The following is an 18,433-nucleotide window of genomic DNA, read 5'->3' as shown; positions in this document are numbered from 1 at the left end:
GCGCCTTCGGCCCGCTCGAAATGTCAGCCCACCACAACCGCCAAAAACGCCTCTCGCGCGCCCCGATGCGTGCGCTCGCACTTCGTTCGCTGGCCTGGCTGCCTCTCTTTCTCGGGGACGCCGATATTTCCTTCCGCTGTTGGTGCCGAGCTGGGGCGAGCTTGCTGTCGGTCATCAAGCGGCCTCCTGTCGCGGATGGATGGTGGTAGTGACCTAAATGAGGAAAAGCTTCTACTCCCTGGTTGAAGACAATCTTCAGGCACGATCTCTCAAAATCCCAAAGACTTCAACCCAGTACTCATCGCCTGACCAAACGTTCTCTGAATCGCAATCCCGGGATGAGCAAAGTCATGCCACAGACATGGCTGGCCGGCCGGGTAGCTCAGACAAGTGCTATTCGGAGCACCGTATCGCGCTGGGTTGTCCAGCACTGCGTTGAAGTACGGCGTGGGATCCGCGATGCTGAGATTCGCCAAAGGATATTGCGATCGAAAGGAAGCAGCTCGTGATTTGACTTGACTGTTGAACCAGATCGTCAGATTCTTGACGTCGGGAGCGCTGGTCGAGTTGCCGTAGCTATACACCGGAGCTCGGAAAAACGCTGGACAAGTGGTGTGAGTAGGTAGCATGATCTGTACGAAACGATGTGAAAAGAAAACTCACGAGGGACCAAAATGAGGACGAATTTCCGCACACCTAGCTTGTACTGATCTCCAAAGATGTTGAAGTAGTCTACCAGATCCGGCAGAAGAACCTTCTGTCCTGTGGACGTATTCCTCCCCGCAGCAACCTGAATCGAAACATCGTTGATGCCAAAGTAGCTGATGAACAGACTGTTGGTGGCATTCCACCCAATCTTGTTGGAACTCGCGCTTCCGATCGCGCTTGTGAAGGCTCGCATTTGATCGCGGTAGTCGGCAATCGGCGTGGGTAAAGCGACAGTCGGCTGCACCAGGGTGGCGTTGACGGGGTCACCGACCACGGCGAAGTTGTAGACGACTGTTCCCGGACGCGAGTTGTTCTTCATTATGACATCGACCCAGCCGTCTCCCCCGGATGTGCGAGTGCCGGGATATCCTCCGTTGCCGAGAGGGTTGGAGACGGATGGCTGAGGGGAGTTTGAAACATTGAAGCCGGTGGAGGTGTATGAGTCGCCGCTGAATGTGGTCAGATCGTTCTCGTGGGTCAGGACTTGTCGAGCTCGAACAATGGCGCTTACAAGATGAATAGAAACTTTGAGGGCTTCGTGGTTTGAGTCTGACGATGCACCAGGCCGGCTTCCACAATAGAGCCCGAGAGAAGCAAGACGCTGGTGAGGAAAGATGAAAAGACCATATTGTTGAGAGTGCCCCGAGAGAGTGGGATGGGGAAAAAGACTCACCTCGCCGGTCCGGGATACTGTCTATATGTACTCCCGACAAAGCATACTCGGTGGCATGACCCCTTTCTCCCACCAAGAACGGATGAGAGATGCAAGGCGAGCTGGCACCACGACAGGAGGTTTCCGTGCATGTGGTGGGCCACGTGTGAGCGCCGGAGTCGCCGAATGTTCCAAATCATATCGTGCATTAGCGAAGATGGAAGGCTGTAATAGAACTGTGGCTTAAGGTCCAGAAGCCGGCCGAGCACTTCACTTAATCTAAAGCTTTCGTCCAATGCCTCTTTTGGGAATCGCTCCTCGCTTACTGCTGCTTGCTTTCGTTGCGCGAGGGTCCAGACCCAGCTCTGCGCTGTCTTCAGAGATGTACATATACACAAGTATACAACCCCCACCATCGTCTAAGTATACATCTCCCCCCTCGACCCCTCCTGCCGCCCCAACAACCTCTGCTGCAACCGATCCGACGGCACAATCGGCAGCGTCTCCACTGCCCTCAGCGTCCTCGGCGCACTCTCCTCCACCCTCTTCATATTCCCCACAAACCTCGCCACATCCGACCCCTGCCTCACACCACCCATCGTCTCAATCCTCTTCAGCCTCGTCAGCGCCGACGCCAGGTGAACTATAGTCTTGTACTGCGGAGCGATAACGTCGAAAGGAAGATACCTGCCCTTGATGTACTGCAAACCACTTCTCTTCGGCTCTGGACGAGGGGCGTAGTTGCGCGCTCCTTTGGAGGTTGTCCAGCCGGGAAATTGGTCGATTAGATAGCGCTCGGTCAAAGTGAAGGCGAGTAGGACGAGAGGTGGTTGGGCTGTGCAGAGGGCTTGGATGAGGGTGTTCCAGGCGATGATGTCGAAGACGTAACCTTGGCGGACGAGAGAGGTGAAGGTGTCGAGGATATCCATGATGCGGTTGCGCTCGGAAAGGGAGCGCATTCGGTATGCGAGCGGCGTGGAGAGAATGTGGTCGAGACCGGGTGAGGGAGCAGAGGGTTTGGCCACTGCTGTGGTCTTTGCTGGTGTGGGGGCCGGGGGAGCGGGTCGAGCTTGAGCGGAGAAGCCGATCTCGGCGCTGATGTCTTCGTGATCGGAAGTCGAATGCGCGTTCTCTTCTGATACGGTGACTGAACCCAGAGGATCCTCTAGAGTCGCCAACAGAGTGAAGTCCGGCAAAGATACCCGAGGAGCAGTTCGATCTGCCTCCGCCCTTGCCAGGTTCCAATACTCACGAACCGCATCGTGATTGCCTGCTTCGAAATGGGCGTTCATGAGCGCAGAGATGATGCGCATCGGCAAGGGCTCGTCGTTGGTGTCCTTGGCGGCGTCTTTGTACATGGCAAGCAGCTGCTTGACAGCTTCGACGCAACTTCGATCACCGTGGATGCGAATAATGGACGCAAAACTTGACAGGACATCTTCTCCGCCTCCTGGGTTGAAGAAAGGATCCTTGTTGGCCATGTCGGCTCTGTCAGCCTCGCCCACGGCATCGCGCAGCTCCGCTATGACATCGGAAAGAGGCAACGGCGTTCGATCCGAGGTGTACCTGGTTGGAGATCTGGCTTCCAACCGCGCTTTGGCTTGAAGATAAAGCCGTCGTGTGGCGAGCGAAGGCTTGACCTGCTTGTTCAGCATGGTCTTGTGAAGCGAAATCGCCTTTGGAAATCGCCGCGTCTGGATGAAGCCATGCATGGCAATAGCGTAATGTATGGCAGTAGGCCTCAGGTTCTCCGACCACATAGTATTGTTCATGATAGTCACAGCGGAGTCTGGCTGACGATACACGACCAGAGCGAGCATGAGCGCACTGAAGGTTTGAGCATCCAGCCTGATTCGTTCCTCCTTCATCCAGCGGTAAGTTTGCATGGTCGCTTCGATATTCCTCTGGCGGGCGTATGCAACAAGCAAGATATTGAAGCATGTGGTGAGAGAACCCGTAATTTTATGAGCGCGGACATCTGGGACTGCTTTTCGCAGCACTTGCTCCGCTTCTTCAATCTCACCCGAGCGGATGAGGGCCCGCATGTAGCTTCCGACAAAGGATGTTTGATGGGGACCTCCATTGAGTTTCTCAAATTGCTCAAACAGGTTTTCGATGCCGTCGACATCGCCACGAAGAGCGAGAAGCTCCAATACTGGATGGAATGTTTGGACCTCGGGGATGAGATCCGTCTCGACAATCAGCCTTTCAAGAAGTTCCAGAGAAGCGCGAATTTTGTTGGCACGGGAGTATGCATGGAGCAGCACGTTCCACCACTTCAACTGCGTCTTTGCGCCGTGTGCCGCAGCCATCTGCTGTACTTCCTCGAACGCATCTCGCGCCTGGGCCCATTCTCCACGTCGAGCATGAACATAGATCAAAGCCCACAGTGCATCTTCCCGGTCTGCGTACAGAGGGTATTGCTCCTGGAGATAGGCGAAGTCCTTGCGCACTTCTTCAAGGGCCCCGAGTCGCGCGTGCGAAGTCATGAGTAGCCGCGCTGCCGAGCCGCTAAGCCTCCCGTGGTAAAGCTTGAAGTCTGCAGCGATGAGTTCGTACGTGATGTTCTTGGTCGTATACTTGGGGTCTCGAGTGGTCTGCGCAAGTTCAAGCAAGCGCGCAAGAAGCGTTTCCAAGAGCTTCTGCGGAGGTTTGACGCCTGGAATCTCTCGATAGCTGCTGTACATATATGAGACAAGCAGGTGGACACCTTTGTAATGGATAGGTCGTTGAAAGCGGCGGAGGAGATCCTCGAGGTACTCGAGAAATAGGCGTGGAGCTTCAACGTCCCACTTCCTGATGTGGTCCAGAGCACGGTAAATCTTTGTCTTTTGCGGATCGTCATCACCTCTATAAGGTGTTGGCAACACCTTGCGCATGGCTTCCTGACACAGCCTGGTGCAAGTAGCCCGGGATTGCTCCAAGGATGGCATCCGGCCTTGGCCGATTCTTGGGTCACTCATCATGTCCCCTTCAGCCTCCTTGGTTTCAAGCCGACTACAATAGGCTGCAAACAGGAAAGCTTTGGTGATCAGGTCCGGAACTTCCATGACGTGCAACCAGAAAAGTTCCTTCTTGTTCGCCGATGCTGAATCTGACAAAATTTCATCGTGGTCTTCCTTGATGGTCACAGCATGCTGCCATGCGCGATCTCGCATCGCGTATTGAAAGAAACCTCTTGTGATCTGGTATCCATTCGGAATGTTTTGTAAAGCTTGTCGGTGCACCTGAAAGGCGGCATCATAGTCTCCGCTCCGCAAATGTACGACGATGGCAGCCTCGTAGTCTGACAAAGATCGTGCTTCAGTTGGAAGTGCATAGAAGAGCGTGACTGTATGAGATGCTGCGGTGTCGTCCCTCAGTCTGGCCATGTACAATAGCAACTCATGTTTCAGCCTGGAGTCGTCTTTGGCCGACTGATCGAGAGACTGATACAAGAACCAGATACGCCGGACATCCCGTGCGTGAACGCTGTTCGGTCGACCGCCGATGGAACGTCGTAGAATTTCGAGAGGGTTGTGGACGGGTGTAAACTCGTGCTCTGGAGGCACGATGGTATCTCCTGGATCGTCAGGGGTGACCTCAACAACGTCTCTGATCCCAAGTATGGGGATCTCGGATCGAGCTAGTTCGTATTGACTCTCCAAGGGCTGGCTGTTCAACTCGCTGACCATTTGGCGAGTATTGCCAGGCCTGTTCGTGGCGCTTTCAACGGAGGGCGTGGCGTCTCTAGCAGAAGCCTCGCCGAGACCGCTTATCGGGCGAGATCCGAAGGACTCTTCCACTGAAGATCCTTTTGGTTCAACATCCCGAGCTGGACGACTGGAAGAAAATCCTCTCGAAGCCTGGAGAAATCCATCCGGAAGCCTCCTTGCCTTTCCCTTCTCCCACCTCTCGCGAGCCTGTACATTCGTCCTCTGCATCCAAGCCAAAGCCTGCGGCGGGTACAAAAACTCCAAGTAGATGCCGTTGCTTTGTGGATTTGGCACTTGTGTCCTTTGGTCCGGATCTTTCAACAAACTCGTACTTCTGCTCTGTCGTCTCCTGTTATCGTGCCTCGCAACCTTGTCATTCGCCGAATATGTTCCCACAGCCCAGGGTGGGAGCTCGATGTCGGCAGCTCCATGGTTCCAGAAAGTCGAATGCAACTGGCGCTTGCTCCGCGGGGCCCGCTGCGCGCAATGAACAGAGTCTCGGGCTCCGACTTTGAGACATGCTGTCGCGCGCTCTAGCATGCCACCACCGCCGGCGAGCTGGAGCTCATGCGGGTCACAGCTGCACGTGAGGACTCCAGGGCGAGTTGGTTGGAGTATTCGTTCGCGCTGATGGGAAGGGGCGGTCGCGGCGTCGGAATTGGATGATGTGCAGGTGAGATGATCAAAGGAGTCCCGAGGTCCGGAGTCTTGACAGTTGCCAAAGAGTCTATGATGATAGCTTCGTTAAGAAGTCTACTGTACCTCGTCCATGACACTCTCTAAAGTTAAATTCGCCCAGCTCGACACCTCAGGCATCACTCCCGCGGCGAAGCTGGACTGGACTGACTTGACATCTGCTCTCCTGCCAACTTCCTTTTGTCAACTTCCTTCTGTCAACTTCCTTCTGTCAACACCATGTTCATGGGGCACATTCACTTCGTTTTCGCACCTGCTCAAAAGAGTCTCGAAATGACGTATTCTGCTTGTGAAGCTCAGCTTGATCTTGGGCTGGACGGTCCCTTGACCAGACTACTTCCGCAAATGCGTAAGCCCCAAATGGAAGTCTCGTCCATTTCTCCCTGCTCCGACTCTCGCCATCGTAGGTCCCATCCTGAGAGCGATTCCTCTGGTGCTTCTCTCAGTCCGGAGTCGTGGCGTTGGCAGCGGTAGAAGGCGGAGGAGATTGGGGAGGTGCGGCTGCCAGACCTTGTTAGGTGGGATTCGCACTGTCCTCGTCCATTGCCTAGATGCTCGGCTTCCATCCTCGACGTCCGCACTCGCAGGAGTGAGGGGCTGTCTGAGGGAATATCACCTTACAATATCGTGGGCGTGTCTTCGTTGCAAGGACGCGTACCTTTAGCGCTCGAATTCTTGGCTCGAACCAAACTACGGTAGGCGATTTCCATGGCTCTGAATCTTCTCCTCCATTGCGAGGACTCACAAGCGCTGTTGGAGTCATCCTGCCATTTCTGCGCGACGTATCCCCCAAAATGTCTTCATTTGATGGCCGCAGGGCCTTGTCGCTTCTCCTCGAACGCAACAATCACCTTTTCCAATTCTCGAGCGAAAGACCACAAGCGACGCAATTCTGGTTTCGAAAATGGCAACTGAAGACAACGAAAAGGCGGCTGAGTTCGCTAGCCAGCAGACCCTAGAGGATGTGAGTTACCAGCAACGAGCCGAGTCATAAAACCTCCCGTGCTTACTTCTCCTCCCACACAGATCAAAGCTTACTCTGCACTCCTCGAGCACTGCGATGTTCTCCTACCACCTGAGACGCATGAGACGCCGGCAGCTACCGCCGCCGCGAAGCGGGCTCGCCATAGTATTAGGCGTCTACAGAGCAAAATAAACATACTCACACGCGATCAGGAGAATCTGTCTGTCTTCTACAAGGATCCAAAGGACAAAAAGGGCGGACAGGTGGTGATAGTCAACAGCCAGAACACGAGTCATGCGAAACAAACCCACTCCGATGAGTGGCAGGCGAGGCGCTCGCCAATCGAAGTCTCCATCCAGGCCATCGGAATCCCTTCTGACGCATCTCACTCCAAGACGTCCGTCGGCTTGCTGGATTTCCTTTTCAGGCGATGCGGCGAACTCTCTACCGGCTCACACCGCAATCCTTTCCACATACCATTCGTTGAGCACCTCGTCATTGTGAGAGACTTGCTTCTCCAATGCCACTCTGCACGGACGCGTTCGAACCTCGATCTGGCGAGGTATACATTCGACACGTATGTTGTAGCCAGCAGTCATTCTCTGATGTACAGACGACTGCAGATTGGCCAGTCTTCCAGGGGTCGTGACTTTTACGACATGATGACCGTCGAGGCGACACTGCCCCAGTTTGATGCGCAGGACATTGCAAATCTGGACGTATTCAAGAGGGACCCGACGCAGCGTCAGGACTTGGAGTTCAGGATGTTTGCTGCACGTTTTGATAGGCCCGACTGGATGGCCCGCAGTGCAGTGAACCCCGTGTACCAAATCAAAAGTCGCAGGATGATACACGTCATGCTCACCACGTATCTCCAAGCCTTGGACAAAGCGTTCGGAGCGCTCCGAGGCTCTGTTGGGCTCTGTACAGGAACACAAAAGGACGCTACCGAAATCAAAGCTTGTGTCGAAGCTACACGCGATCGGATGGTGGACCTGACAAGATTTATGATGCTCTTTGAGGCGATCCTCGTGGAGCACTTCAAATGGCTGGACAAGTTCCGGACCAAGCTGGCGAATACAGAACCACCGGTGCCAGCTACCTCTGCAAAGCAGAGTGGATCGCCAGCAGCCACTCCCGGGGACAGCAACGAGCATCATGCCGATGTTGACAGCGGCGATGATATCAACTCAAACACAATGACAGAAGCACAAGACCTCGATCTCGTGACAAAAAGGGAGGGTTGGGCACAGGGAGCGATCAAGTATTTGAGACTCATCTGCCTCCACACATACTCTATCTGCCAGGCAATCAACTGGCATCCTCGGGGCCAAAGTGCACGCGCGAAGCCAGAGATACGTCTATTAAAGGAGTCCACCTTTACATTTGTTGACATCCGTCAACACGCATCTGGGCAGACCCGCAAGTCCTTCGCTGAATGTGTGAGGGAATGGTGCAAGCAATCTCCCTTCCGCAGTGAGGAGAGGCTCACAAAAATACTTACCAGACAACGCAGTGCAGACAACTCTGTCGAAGACAATGACATCCTCACCTCCACCGGATTCTCTGGCATATACCATGCTGCAAGCGTCCTGGCTATATTGGAAGCTCTAGTCAAGTCGCCCCAATTCTCGGACCTCACGGAAGCCCGGCTTGAACAACACGGCATCAAAGCCACCCGATCAGACCTCGTCAGACTCTTCAAACGCCCATTCGCCACAGACAAAAAGGGTATATGCAGGGCATGCTGGACCGTCTGCCGGAACTTGACCTGTTCAAAAGATCTCACACATCGGCGCAGCACCAACTTCTTCGCACCGACGAGAGCTATCGTACTACCACCCTTCACCCCCAAAGAAGTCGCCGAGACGTGCCTCAAAAGTATCACATCGAAACTGGATGATAAATTGGAGTCGCTGGAATGCATCGCCTCGGTGATCTACAGTGACAGCACACCCTGTCAACAAATCGTGGACGTGGACGAGGGCCCTCCGGATCGACCAGCAATAGCTATGGGAATGGGCCCGAAGTTCCCGAACCTCCGACCTGATGCTTATCCACTAGTGATACCAAAAGTCCCTAGGCATCCCGATCACAAACCCAGTCGGCTAATCGAAATCTCCGCAACGCACCCTGCGATGTTGGACGTGTCGCCCGCATGCACCTCAGAGCCATCTTTGAAGCGACACCGTGAGGATCACACGGAAGAGAAAGACAGAGTCAGAGTGGAAGAGCAATCGGGTCATAATGACGGCGGTCTTGATGTCGATGACTGGCCATTTTGTGGCGGCTGGAGTGATGGAATTGCACCAAACGAACCTCTTCCGACAATCCTCAATCCTGGTGTGGAGGTCGATACGGGCGTGGTGCCGTGGGACGACTTGCAGAAGGACTGAAGCGATAAAGTTGGGCGAGGACCTGTAGACGGAGGTTGTCTGACGGGAGCACGGCCAACGTGCTGCTGCTTGGCAGACTGGGAGAATGAGAAGCAACGACCTGCAAATGGGTACTGGCGGTATAGGAAGATGGTAGCGCGTGCTTGGTATACATCTGCTATCTATGATATCGTGGAATTCTATCTCGACCAAGCCAACTTCTCCCGCGATTTTCGCCACCTCGTCTCCTGGAATCCAAGCTGCTCCTGCACGCCGACATCAATGTCAAATCTCCTCTCTCCCAGTCTTTGCCCGGAAGGAGGCCATTCGCCGCTTCATCACCACTGCAAATGGATGCTCGACTGGTTCGTCTCTTCACGTTCCACCAGCCCAGACGGAACATTCAGCCATTGAACAGCTCGTCCTGCTGCGCTTTACTCGGGGGAAGCGCATGTTCTAAAATCAGGGGATGCGGTCCATCACACAGTTCCGAGCCAGCGAGGAATCCCACGATGCTGGCGATGGAGTTGGGGCTCCTTGGTGAAGTTCCACGAAGATCGTTGAGCCAGAGTGCTGCCAGCCCGAAGAGCACCGTAGTCCCGAGCATGATTTGTAGAGCGAGCTCGGAGCGCTCAATGATTATGGGTCCTGTGATCTGGATTCACACGGTACACCGGATGGCACTGCGGTAATCGAAGTCGGCGCAGATCTCATCGATCGTCTCTCGGAACACCATGCCAATGACTAGACTCATGTATCGATCGTGCAGGCGCTGAACAGCGAGCGCCAGATTGTCTTGATCGCAGGTCCTGGCAAGTCCTCCACAGCATTCGCATTCGGACCGCGGGTCACAGGATTGAAGACGGGATCGAACTATCCCGGATCATTGGCCGAGAAGGGCTGAACGGCCTGAAGAAGTTATCGTGGCCCATACAAATTACCACTCGCCAGGGCAACGTGTCGATACCCTCGATGCCCTTTATAACACAGCTTCTCTGCCCATTCATAAGGCTGAAGCAATATCTTCATTCATCACCGGATGAACGGCGTCCCTGCCTGTGTACGTGACATCGACAAGAGCTGACCGTAATTCTGCGAGCACATCTGAACGATCAAATTATCGGAGGCAGTACCTCCGTCTTCCGCCCTGCGCATCATAACGACAACGGGAGGGCATGCAGCCGGATTGTTCGGCAGCCTTCATCAGCGAATCCAGGTCATCCTCCATCCCACTTTGCGAAATCTATGGCTGCGCAGACGGATGTTGGTCGCAACGCTGCATGAGCCCGGGGCGGCAAGGTCTAAGAGACCATGCGGCCCTTTCTCCAGGCACGAGACATGACCTCCGTAGGTCGCTCGAGATGAGGCTGATAACGATAGCTTTCCAGTCCGCAAGCCGACTCGAGGCCCGAATGGTATGACAAAAGAGGTTCGCGAGCATCGTGGGTCTTCAATTCATGATCTTCGTATTCCCTATATGCTCTCGCAGTCTCAAGATGCGGCATGCCTTCCTCTCTCATCCCAATCCCTCTTCATAAACCCCCCTCCACTGTCCCTCCATACCCTCCAACTCGCCCCTCAGCGCATCCACCTCCCGTCCCAGATCCTCCGCATTCCTCGTCAACGCTGACACTTCGTCATACTTTCTCCTCTTGCCCGCATCCGCAATCATCTCCTTGACAAAGAACTGTTGTTCTTCCAAGACCATCAGCCGTTCTTTCAATTCCTTCTCTTCGGCTTCAAGAGCGGTGATGGCGGCAGAGCTGGCGGATGAGGTGCGGGAGTGGTCGGGGCGGAGTGGCGAAGATGAGGATGAGCCGTTCGTGAGATGTGGAGGTCTGAGGTGGCCGTTTGGTGTTGTTGGTGTGGAGGGCCGGAGACTTGACGAGGTCGAGGGGTTGGCGTGTTTCATGATTTTTGGCAGGGACTTCAGGGGCAGCATGTGAATGTGAAGGAAATTCGTGGCTTGTAGGTAGATGGCTTTCTGCAATCGTTCTTGCGTTGGACTGCCGCCTGTATCCATGTCTCGTACTCTGCGAGCTGCAACATCGTACTGTGTGAAGGCGTCGGTGAGCCGTTTCCGAATCTTGCCCGCTTCGGCGATTTGGTTCGACGAAGGAGGATTGTCGGGATCTTGAAGTGGTATGAGGATGCGCTGGAATTTGGGGAGCATGAGCCGGATGCCGTGCTCGAAAGAGATGAGGTTCTGGTATGCGCGTTGGAGAGGCGTTTGGGTGGAAAGTTCGCGGGCGAAGTCGGCTTTGCTGAAGATGGTGCGGTTGCAGTCTTTGCACATTCGGACGTCAACGGAGACTTTGCCCTCGCCACTGCCGGCTTTTTCTGCAAGTATGTCAGTGACTGGGCGGTGTCAGTGTTGCATTGCGGAGTTGTATTGGTTAGACTCACTGAGATCAACATCGAGACCGATCTCAGATGAGCAAGAAGTCGCCGGATCGCCGCAGACAACACGTCCACATATTCGGCAGTGATGCCGCCGCATTGTGTATTGCGAGAAAGGTTGGTGGCAGAACGGACAGGCCGCGACTGTAGCGTCATCTTCCCAGGGTACCACAGACTGCTCCAAAGCTCTGATCTGGGGCTTGTTACCAGCAAAAGACGACCAAAGCATACTTGTAGTCGTTTGTTCCGCCGGAGGAGGATTGGCCAAAAGCTGGGTCAACCTGGTAAGCCTCGTCTCAAGCCTGCTTGTCTCCAGGTACTTCTTGTCCACTGTCTTCCTCCTCGCACTCTTCAAGAATTCCGTATGATCCCTCTCAAACCCACGATTGTCAAGATATCCAGGCCGGCTCTTATAGCAAGTCTCGCAAACTCGACACCACAACCCACGAACGGGTTCATGCTGAGCTGACCGGGACAGCTTCATCTGGTACATGGTATGCTCCTCGCAGAACAGCTTGCCGCAGTGTCTGCAATTTATCTGCCCGTTCTGTGCTCCCAGTCTCCTGCCACACATCGGATCTGCGCAGGCATCATTGACTCGTGGTCGCTGCCAATGTGTCCTGGTTACCACCTCATCCGGATTCGGCGGCTCTTCCTCTTTCGCTGGCAATGCGGCCGCTGGTCCACCTCTCATTTCAGCGACGGGAGGCGGGCCTGTCACAGCTGTCACAGCCTGTAATAGCTCGTCGTTCGACTCGAATACCTCCAACCCGCGCAGCTTCTGGTTGATCAAGGCGAGCGGCTGGAACTTCTTCGCCTTTGTCATTTGTGATTTGAACCAAGTCTTTGCCTCGTCTTGCTCGATCACCTCCAGATTCGCGTGGTTATCGTCGATGTGTCTGTGCTGGGGTCAGAGATGTGCAGCCACATGTGATGGTCGCCTGGCTTCCGTACCTACCTATTCAGCTGTAGCAATGTGACCTGCTGCCGTTAGCAACGTCTTCTCCCACTTCATCATGTATATTCTGCCTACCATCTCCTCATTGCATATTGGACAGACCATCCTCGAGCTGGCCGCCGCCGCCGCTTGCGCCGAGCCTTGCTCATCAAGAGCGATTCGTGAAGTGAGGTCCTCATGATCGGTGATCGGCGTGCTGGACGCTTGCGAATTTAGCGATACTGAGCTCTCTGACGGTGAGAGGAGTCCAGTGTTTCGCGTCGCCTGAACTTGTTTCGGTGGTATCGATATCGCTGGCGCCGGCGCTGGCGGAGCAAGGCCCTTTCCACTCCCGAGTACTCTGCCGCCGCCCAAGCTCCTGCGCGATGCCATGTCACGAATATGTCAGGTCCAGTTCGCTCCACGCTGGATCCATGTCGTCCGTTGGATTTGCTGCGTCGACAGGATCGTCCGTTCCTTCAGGTCGCGATTACGCAGCTGATCGACGACGGGTGGAGGTTGTTGCCGCGAACACGCTAAGGTGGTAGCGTGGGGGCCGAAATGCCCCGCCTACTTCGTCTGACTTCACGCGCTGCTTCTTTCGTTCACACTCATTGACAGCTCATACGAAATCAATATGCCATATCAATTGACTATGAAGTGGCTCGAGCCAGCTCAAGTTGCTTTTCCATTATGCCATTGGGTGAGACCACGCAGACCGACAAGCCTGCGTCGACAGCAAAACAGCATTCGCTCTGCTTACTCTGATCCATCCTCCTCCCACGAACCGCAGCCAAACTAACATTTGTCGCACTTCCGTCGCGGTCCTCCGATCGTAGTCTGTCCTTCTCCGTGCCTTCGGCGTACAAGACAGTCACCGTGGAAGCTGGCCAGCCGGCGGAAGTCCATCGCGAAAACACTTCGGGACCTTTGCTCCACCGGAGTGAAGTCAACAGCTTCCAAAGCGATTGCCACGCTCATCCCAGCCCGTCTCTCCCTCCTCGTCGTCCGCCTGCATCTGCTGAGCCCAATTGCTGCTTTTGACTGCGTCCAAGAACTTCCGGTACGATGCCTCCGAAATCTCGTGTCTCCTGCCAGGAATGCGGAGCAATCGCAACGTTCGCATCTGGTCTTTCTTCTCTGTAGTGAGCGCTTGTTGCAATTGCGCGATATCGACGTCGAAGCTAGTATCCCCGGCGTGTTTGAGCTTATGAGTCTTTAAGACGTCGAGGGCGTTGATGATGCCGTTGAAATCCTCGATGCTGGAGATCTCTTCGGATATGCGCTTGTGAACTGCGGCGACCACTTCCGTCAGGCGAAAGAGTCGAACAATTTCGAAGATTGGCAAAAGTTTGGTCCACGGCTTTGCATTGAGCCACTCGAATGTGTCCTGTGTCGGTAAGTAGAGACACTGGAGAATTTGGCCGACCAAGATGGCGTTATGTAACTCATCGACAATGGCAGTGAACCTGCGGCTGGTACTCCTTACGGAATTTACCTTGGCCTCGTCGGCGGCGCAGGCTTCGGCGAAGAATGTTGACTGCGGGCAGACAATGGCACGGTGGCAATATACGATTTTCCAGGACGTTGGCGGGCCGCAGTACACCATCAGGTCGGCGTATTTGCGGTCATCGAACAGAGTCGACATCTCGACGGCGTAGCTCATGATGTATGTCTGTCTCGAGCTGCTGTGGCTTGCGGGGTTCAGGTCGGAGTGGATGTGCTGCTTTGGAGGTCGGGTTTTGAGGCTTGTGGCACCGCAGGTGCAAGAGAGATGCCGGTCGTGCGTAAGTGTCTGAAGAGTCGGTGTGGTATTTCAAGCTTGAATTGTGATAAAAACGTCACTGAAGCTGTGGTGGTTGTTGAGGGACAGAGTGCGTGCGCGGAGAAAAGGCGTTAGTGGGACAGGCCAAGCTGGAAAAGCGGTGCTTGCATGTGGCAGCAGCGTGGTCCAGAGTGAATTGCGCCCTTTCTGCTTTGGGCTCGACTGACGGCGGCACATGTCAGCTACTATCGAAACAGCATGGGTGAGTCTTGGACCTGTTCACACTGGACTACCATTTCACAAGGACCGGTCGAAGTTGAAAAGCTTCAGTGTTGGTATACGAAGGACTCCACGATGCGAAGTGAGTCTCTTCGACCCTGTCTCGATAACTTCGAACTGCGGTACTGACGCTAATGTCCATGAGCAAGATGCGACCCTCTTTTTATCCTCATGCTGCACGCTTCACCTGAGAATGTTCCGCTGTCTGCGAACCCCTGTGCGTCATGTCTCTTTCGACCTCGAGCGGCCTCCGACTCCCGCCTAATGGAGCCAGTTGCTGCCCTGGACGGCCTCGAGAAACTTGATGTATGCCTCCTCCGACAGATCGCCCCTAGTTTCAGGATTGCGAAGCGCCGCCAAAGTATCGACTAGCTCACGCTTCGTGTCCTCCTTCCGCTTCTTCTGCAAAGCGAACTGCCTGTGGTGAAGTTTTTCGAGATCGTTGCCAAAGTGACCATACAAGTATGGCTGCCCCAGCTTCCGGTATTCATCGAGCGCGCCCTCGATTTGATCGAGGTCGACGATCTCATCGACCTTCAGAGAGGCGGTGGAACAGATCATCGGCTCCAAGTCGTTTCGTTCGAAGAGATGAGCGACTTGGAACATGCGGAGCAAATCGATCCACGCAAAGCCTTGCAGCCACTCCGTATCTTCCTTCGATCTGTACATTGACCGCAGCACTGCTGTGACAGCCTTGCCGTCGTAAGGAGCGTCGATGACGATCCTATCCTTGGCTTTGGTCTCGACCGGTCGATCGCCGGAAGCGGCGCATTTGTTCGACAGAAAGGTCGATTGTGGGCAGATGACCGCCTTGTGGCAGTCCACCTCCCACCGAGCGTCGGGCGAACCGCATTCCACCACTACATCCGCATGGTACGGATCGTTGATGCATGCCGCAATGACGGCGTTGGTGGCCATGGTATGTGTGTTTTGGGTGGTGGTCGCTGCTGAATTCTGAATGAGATGGAGGCTGATATCGACTCGTTGTAGTGCGTGTGTCTTGCGCTTATGATTGATGATAGGATGTCGTGGACTGGCGCGGCGTCGACGTCGGCGATAAGGTCTGCTGCTCACACGGCCTGCGAAAATGGTACCGAGGAAGACGACTCTGCAAGAAGTGCAGGACAAAGTCACGCACCCAAAGCGTTTGTGCGCGAGAAGTGGGTCAATTCCAAGTGTGCGTTTGCATGTGACGACGGTCGAGATCCCACAAAGTTCGTTGCTGACTCACGAAGCTCATTCACTTCATTTAGGTTCAAGGGCGATGCCCACAAGCTCGCTCTCCAGACCTTCACGGCAGCACCAGATTGCATTCTCAGCCCGTCCAACACTTGTCCGCCACACTCTGCCGCCTCGAGTCGCTCGTCAATACGATACTCAAATCAGTCCTTCTTCCGACTACAAAAGCCAATTACTGCGCTTCACAGCTTCCGCAAACCTCTCATACTCCCCCTCCGAAATCTGGTACCTCGCATCCGGATCGCAAAGCATGCCCATGATCCTTCTCAGATCCCTCCTCGTCGCCTCGGTCTGTTCTCGCTGCCTATCCCTTGTCCGCTCCCGCTGGTGAAGCAGTCTTGCCATGACCTGGTCCAAGTCAAGAGCAAACTGTCCATGCGCAACATATCTGCTTTGCAGCGGACCAACAACATCGATTGCCCGACGAACTTCGGCAGGGTCTAGAATCTCGCCCACCCGCTGCAAGAGCAGATCACGGACGACTGGCTCGAACTCATGCAGCCCAAGGTATTCAGCAAATTCGAAGATTCGGAGAAGTGCTGCCCATCCCATCCCACCAAGCCACTCCTTCGCTTTATGCATCGGTCTGTGCAGTGCATAGATAACTCCATCGACCATCCTGGCATCATAGTACGCTTCGATGGTGACGTGGAGCGTTGGCCCTACCCCACGGGCGTGAGAGTGGCCTCTTGGGACAGACGGCGTATTGGCACATTCCTTTTCGAACAGCTTGGACTGGTAGCAGAGGATTGACTGTTTGAGGAACAGTTCTTCTCTGTCATCTATCGGGCCGTAGTACAACAGCAGATCGAACTCATGGCGGTTGTTGAAGTGCCAGGTGTAGTCTTTGGTGGAGCTCATGGTGGGTGGCTGAATTTTTGGCAAGCCTGGGTAAGAGAGGGACTGAACGGTGTTACGGGACTGTACTGTCACAAGTGGGCGAAGGGCTTCGCCAGGAGAAATGCAAGCGAAGTGTTAGATGTGGACGAAGCAGACCTTCGCAAATACATGGATGTACTTGAGTACAGATTTGCATGTGACAGCAAACATGATCCGCTTGCTGACCGACAATGCTCATTCACTTCCGTCGGCGTCAGGTCCGTCCTGGCCTAGCTCGCTCAACATGTTCCGCGGCAGCATATGATCTTCGCTGGCGCCACTTCACTTCCATCAACTTCCACACACTCAGTCTTCTCATTTCGAAAACGACCACCTTGGCCAGCACTACCGAACCAACCACCACGAGCAAGGACACTGCTTCGATAACAAACATCCATCAAGCGTCACATCGCAGAACTAGAAGACGGACCTACCTCTCAGCCTATCGAACTCGTCACCGACATCTCACCATCATGGACACTGCTGGGGCTACCACCACTCTCTTCAACGACCCGACTTACTCCGACTGCATTGTGATGCCCGAGGACGGCGGGCGCTGGCACTGCCACAAGCGCATTCTGTTCGCGGCGTCAAAGCTCTTTCACGATGAGTGGAGCGCCAGTGAAATGTGTGAAGGAAAAGATGAGATCTGTATGGATAGTTGCTTTTCAATGCGTTCGGTCGAGGTGGTGCTGCGCTTCATTTATGGAAGCTGCGAGGCAGATCTGTTCGAAGAAGAACAGAAGCCCGATTGGTACATCGCTATTTGCATCACGGCATGGTATGCCGAATTGCCAGAGCTCTTGGAGATGGCGATCAGGGGATTGCGTCAGGCACTGAATGTGGAGAAGAGCGCAAGGACTCTAGTCTGCCGCATCCGGTGGATGCGGAGAGAGGTTCCCGAGATGATCGCGCTCGCAGATGAAGTCGAGTCCGAACGCATGCCCTGGATGCTCGGAGATGATGAAGCGCGAGCGATCATGCGCGGGGACACTATCAGAGCGTACTTCGATCGGGTCTTGATCATGAAGAAGGAGGATGGGGCCGTCAAGGTGCCTCTACGCTGAGGCGAACAATGAGCAAAGATTTGAGGGAACGAGCAGGAGACATCAGCAAGCAAGTTCGCCCCAACGCGAATCAACAACGACAAGCTCTCAATATGGCTCGTTGCGCACAGGATCCCTCCTTGCTCAACACTCTTCCTGCCACAGTTCGACAGCTTCCACCATCATCGATTCCAGGGAGAGAACGATCAGAGCATCCCAACCATCGCCGCCCTCAACCACCAGCATCAAGACAGCATCGAAGTATCAATCACATACGCTCACTGCATACCGGCCACACACGCCGGCTTCTCGAGCGCACATCAGAGCCACAAAGCTTTCAAAAGCGCACATAGCTTCACGAGTAGAATTGAGAGCACTGAGAAAGCTCTCATTTGCCTGCTGAAGCTCATTCAGTCCAGATCACAGTTATTGTAAGGTTAGCTTGTTCCATATGTCTTTCCTTAAAGCTCGAAATACTTCGTTTGCATAACAACACTTCACTTCATCATCTCAAATTTCGGATTTCATCAAAGCTTCCCTCGTCACAACATCGCCTGATGCTCCGGTGAACACCGACACTTCCTGCCGCCCTACGAGTACATCGACGATTCCTAATACCTTTTGCCCACTATCGAGGAGCATTCATGTGCGATGCTGTTCCTATATGATCTCGAGCTTCAATTGGAAGAGCTTGTGATCGAGCTGGAGATAGAGTGGATGAGATCGAGTGAAATGGCATCTTGCGTTGGGTCTTGGCGAATGCATGAGAGTGGAGACAACGCAGAATGTCCAAGTTGG

At 54.3% G+C, this 18,433-nt stretch overlaps 8 protein-coding genes across 8 annotated transcripts; 2 read left to right on the top strand and 6 right to left on the bottom strand.

The window, feature by feature from the left end:
- Positions 1-269: 269 nt before the first annotated feature.
- On the bottom strand, positions 270-1,335 carry MgLEN1 (lipolytic enzyme, G-D-S-L; the record flags this gene model as incomplete). Its single annotated transcript, XM_003848917.1, has 3 exons — positions 270-601; positions 664-1,157; positions 1,220-1,335. 3 exons carry the CDS (start codon positions 1,333-1,335, stop codon positions 270-272), a joined length of 942 nt encoding a protein of 313 aa, XP_003848965.1.
- A 444-nt stretch (positions 1,336-1,779) lies between these two features.
- On the bottom strand, positions 1,780-5,871 carry MYCGRDRAFT_111127 (uncharacterized protein; the record flags this gene model as incomplete). The annotated part of the gene is made up of 2 exons (XM_003848916.1): positions 1,780-5,613; positions 5,818-5,871. 2 exons carry the CDS (start codon positions 5,869-5,871, stop codon positions 1,780-1,782), a joined length of 3,888 nt encoding a protein of 1,295 aa, XP_003848964.1.
- A 784-nt stretch (positions 5,872-6,655) lies between these two features.
- On the top strand, positions 6,656-9,111 carry MYCGRDRAFT_96374 (uncharacterized protein; the record flags this gene model as incomplete). The annotated part of the gene is made up of 2 exons (XM_003848992.1): positions 6,656-6,715; positions 6,778-9,111. 2 exons carry the CDS (start codon positions 6,656-6,658, stop codon positions 9,109-9,111), a joined length of 2,394 nt encoding a protein of 797 aa, XP_003849040.1.
- Positions 9,112-9,402: 291 nt separating this feature from the next.
- Positions 9,403-9,758, bottom strand: MYCGRDRAFT_106021 (uncharacterized protein; the record flags this gene model as incomplete). The annotated part of the gene is made up of 1 exon (XM_003848915.1): positions 9,403-9,758. The coding sequence occupies one exon, from the start codon at positions 9,695-9,697 to the stop codon at positions 9,494-9,496; it is 204 nt and encodes a 67-aa protein (XP_003848963.1).
- An 848-nt stretch (positions 9,759-10,606) lies between these two features.
- On the bottom strand, positions 10,607-12,820 carry MYCGRDRAFT_48386 (uncharacterized protein; the record flags this gene model as incomplete). Its single annotated transcript, XM_003848914.1, has 4 exons — positions 10,607-11,430; positions 11,497-12,389; positions 12,449-12,471; positions 12,524-12,820. The coding sequence occupies 4 exons, from the start codon at positions 12,818-12,820 to the stop codon at positions 10,607-10,609; spliced, it is 2,037 nt and encodes a 678-aa protein (XP_003848962.1).
- Positions 12,821-14,732: 1,912 nt separating this feature from the next.
- MYCGRDRAFT_96372 (uncharacterized protein) lies at positions 14,733-15,389 on the bottom strand (the record flags this gene model as incomplete). The annotated part of the gene is made up of 1 exon (XM_003848913.1): positions 14,733-15,389. The coding sequence occupies one exon, from the start codon at positions 15,387-15,389 to the stop codon at positions 14,733-14,735; it is 657 nt and encodes a 218-aa protein (XP_003848961.1).
- Positions 15,390-15,869: 480 nt separating this feature from the next.
- Positions 15,870-16,571, bottom strand: MYCGRDRAFT_96371 (uncharacterized protein; the record flags this gene model as incomplete). The annotated part of the gene is made up of 1 exon (XM_003848912.1): positions 15,870-16,571. The coding sequence occupies one exon, from the start codon at positions 16,569-16,571 to the stop codon at positions 15,870-15,872; it is 702 nt and encodes a 233-aa protein (XP_003848960.1).
- Positions 16,572-17,062: 491 nt separating this feature from the next.
- On the top strand, positions 17,063-17,656 carry MYCGRDRAFT_96370 (uncharacterized protein; the record flags this gene model as incomplete). The annotated part of the gene is made up of 1 exon (XM_003848993.1): positions 17,063-17,656. The coding sequence occupies one exon, from the start codon at positions 17,063-17,065 to the stop codon at positions 17,654-17,656; it is 594 nt and encodes a 197-aa protein (XP_003849041.1).
- Between the last annotated feature and the right edge of the window lie 777 nt (positions 17,657-18,433).

The sequence above is a fragment of the Zymoseptoria tritici genome, chromosome 10, assembly GCF_000219625.1.
Source record: "Zymoseptoria tritici IPO323 chromosome 10, whole genome shotgun sequence".
Classification (NCBI taxonomy): domain Eukaryota; kingdom Fungi; phylum Ascomycota; class Dothideomycetes; order Mycosphaerellales; family Mycosphaerellaceae; genus Zymoseptoria; species Zymoseptoria tritici.
Note: the sequence above shows the minus strand (reverse complement) of the source record. Positions and strands in the feature narration are given on the sequence as shown.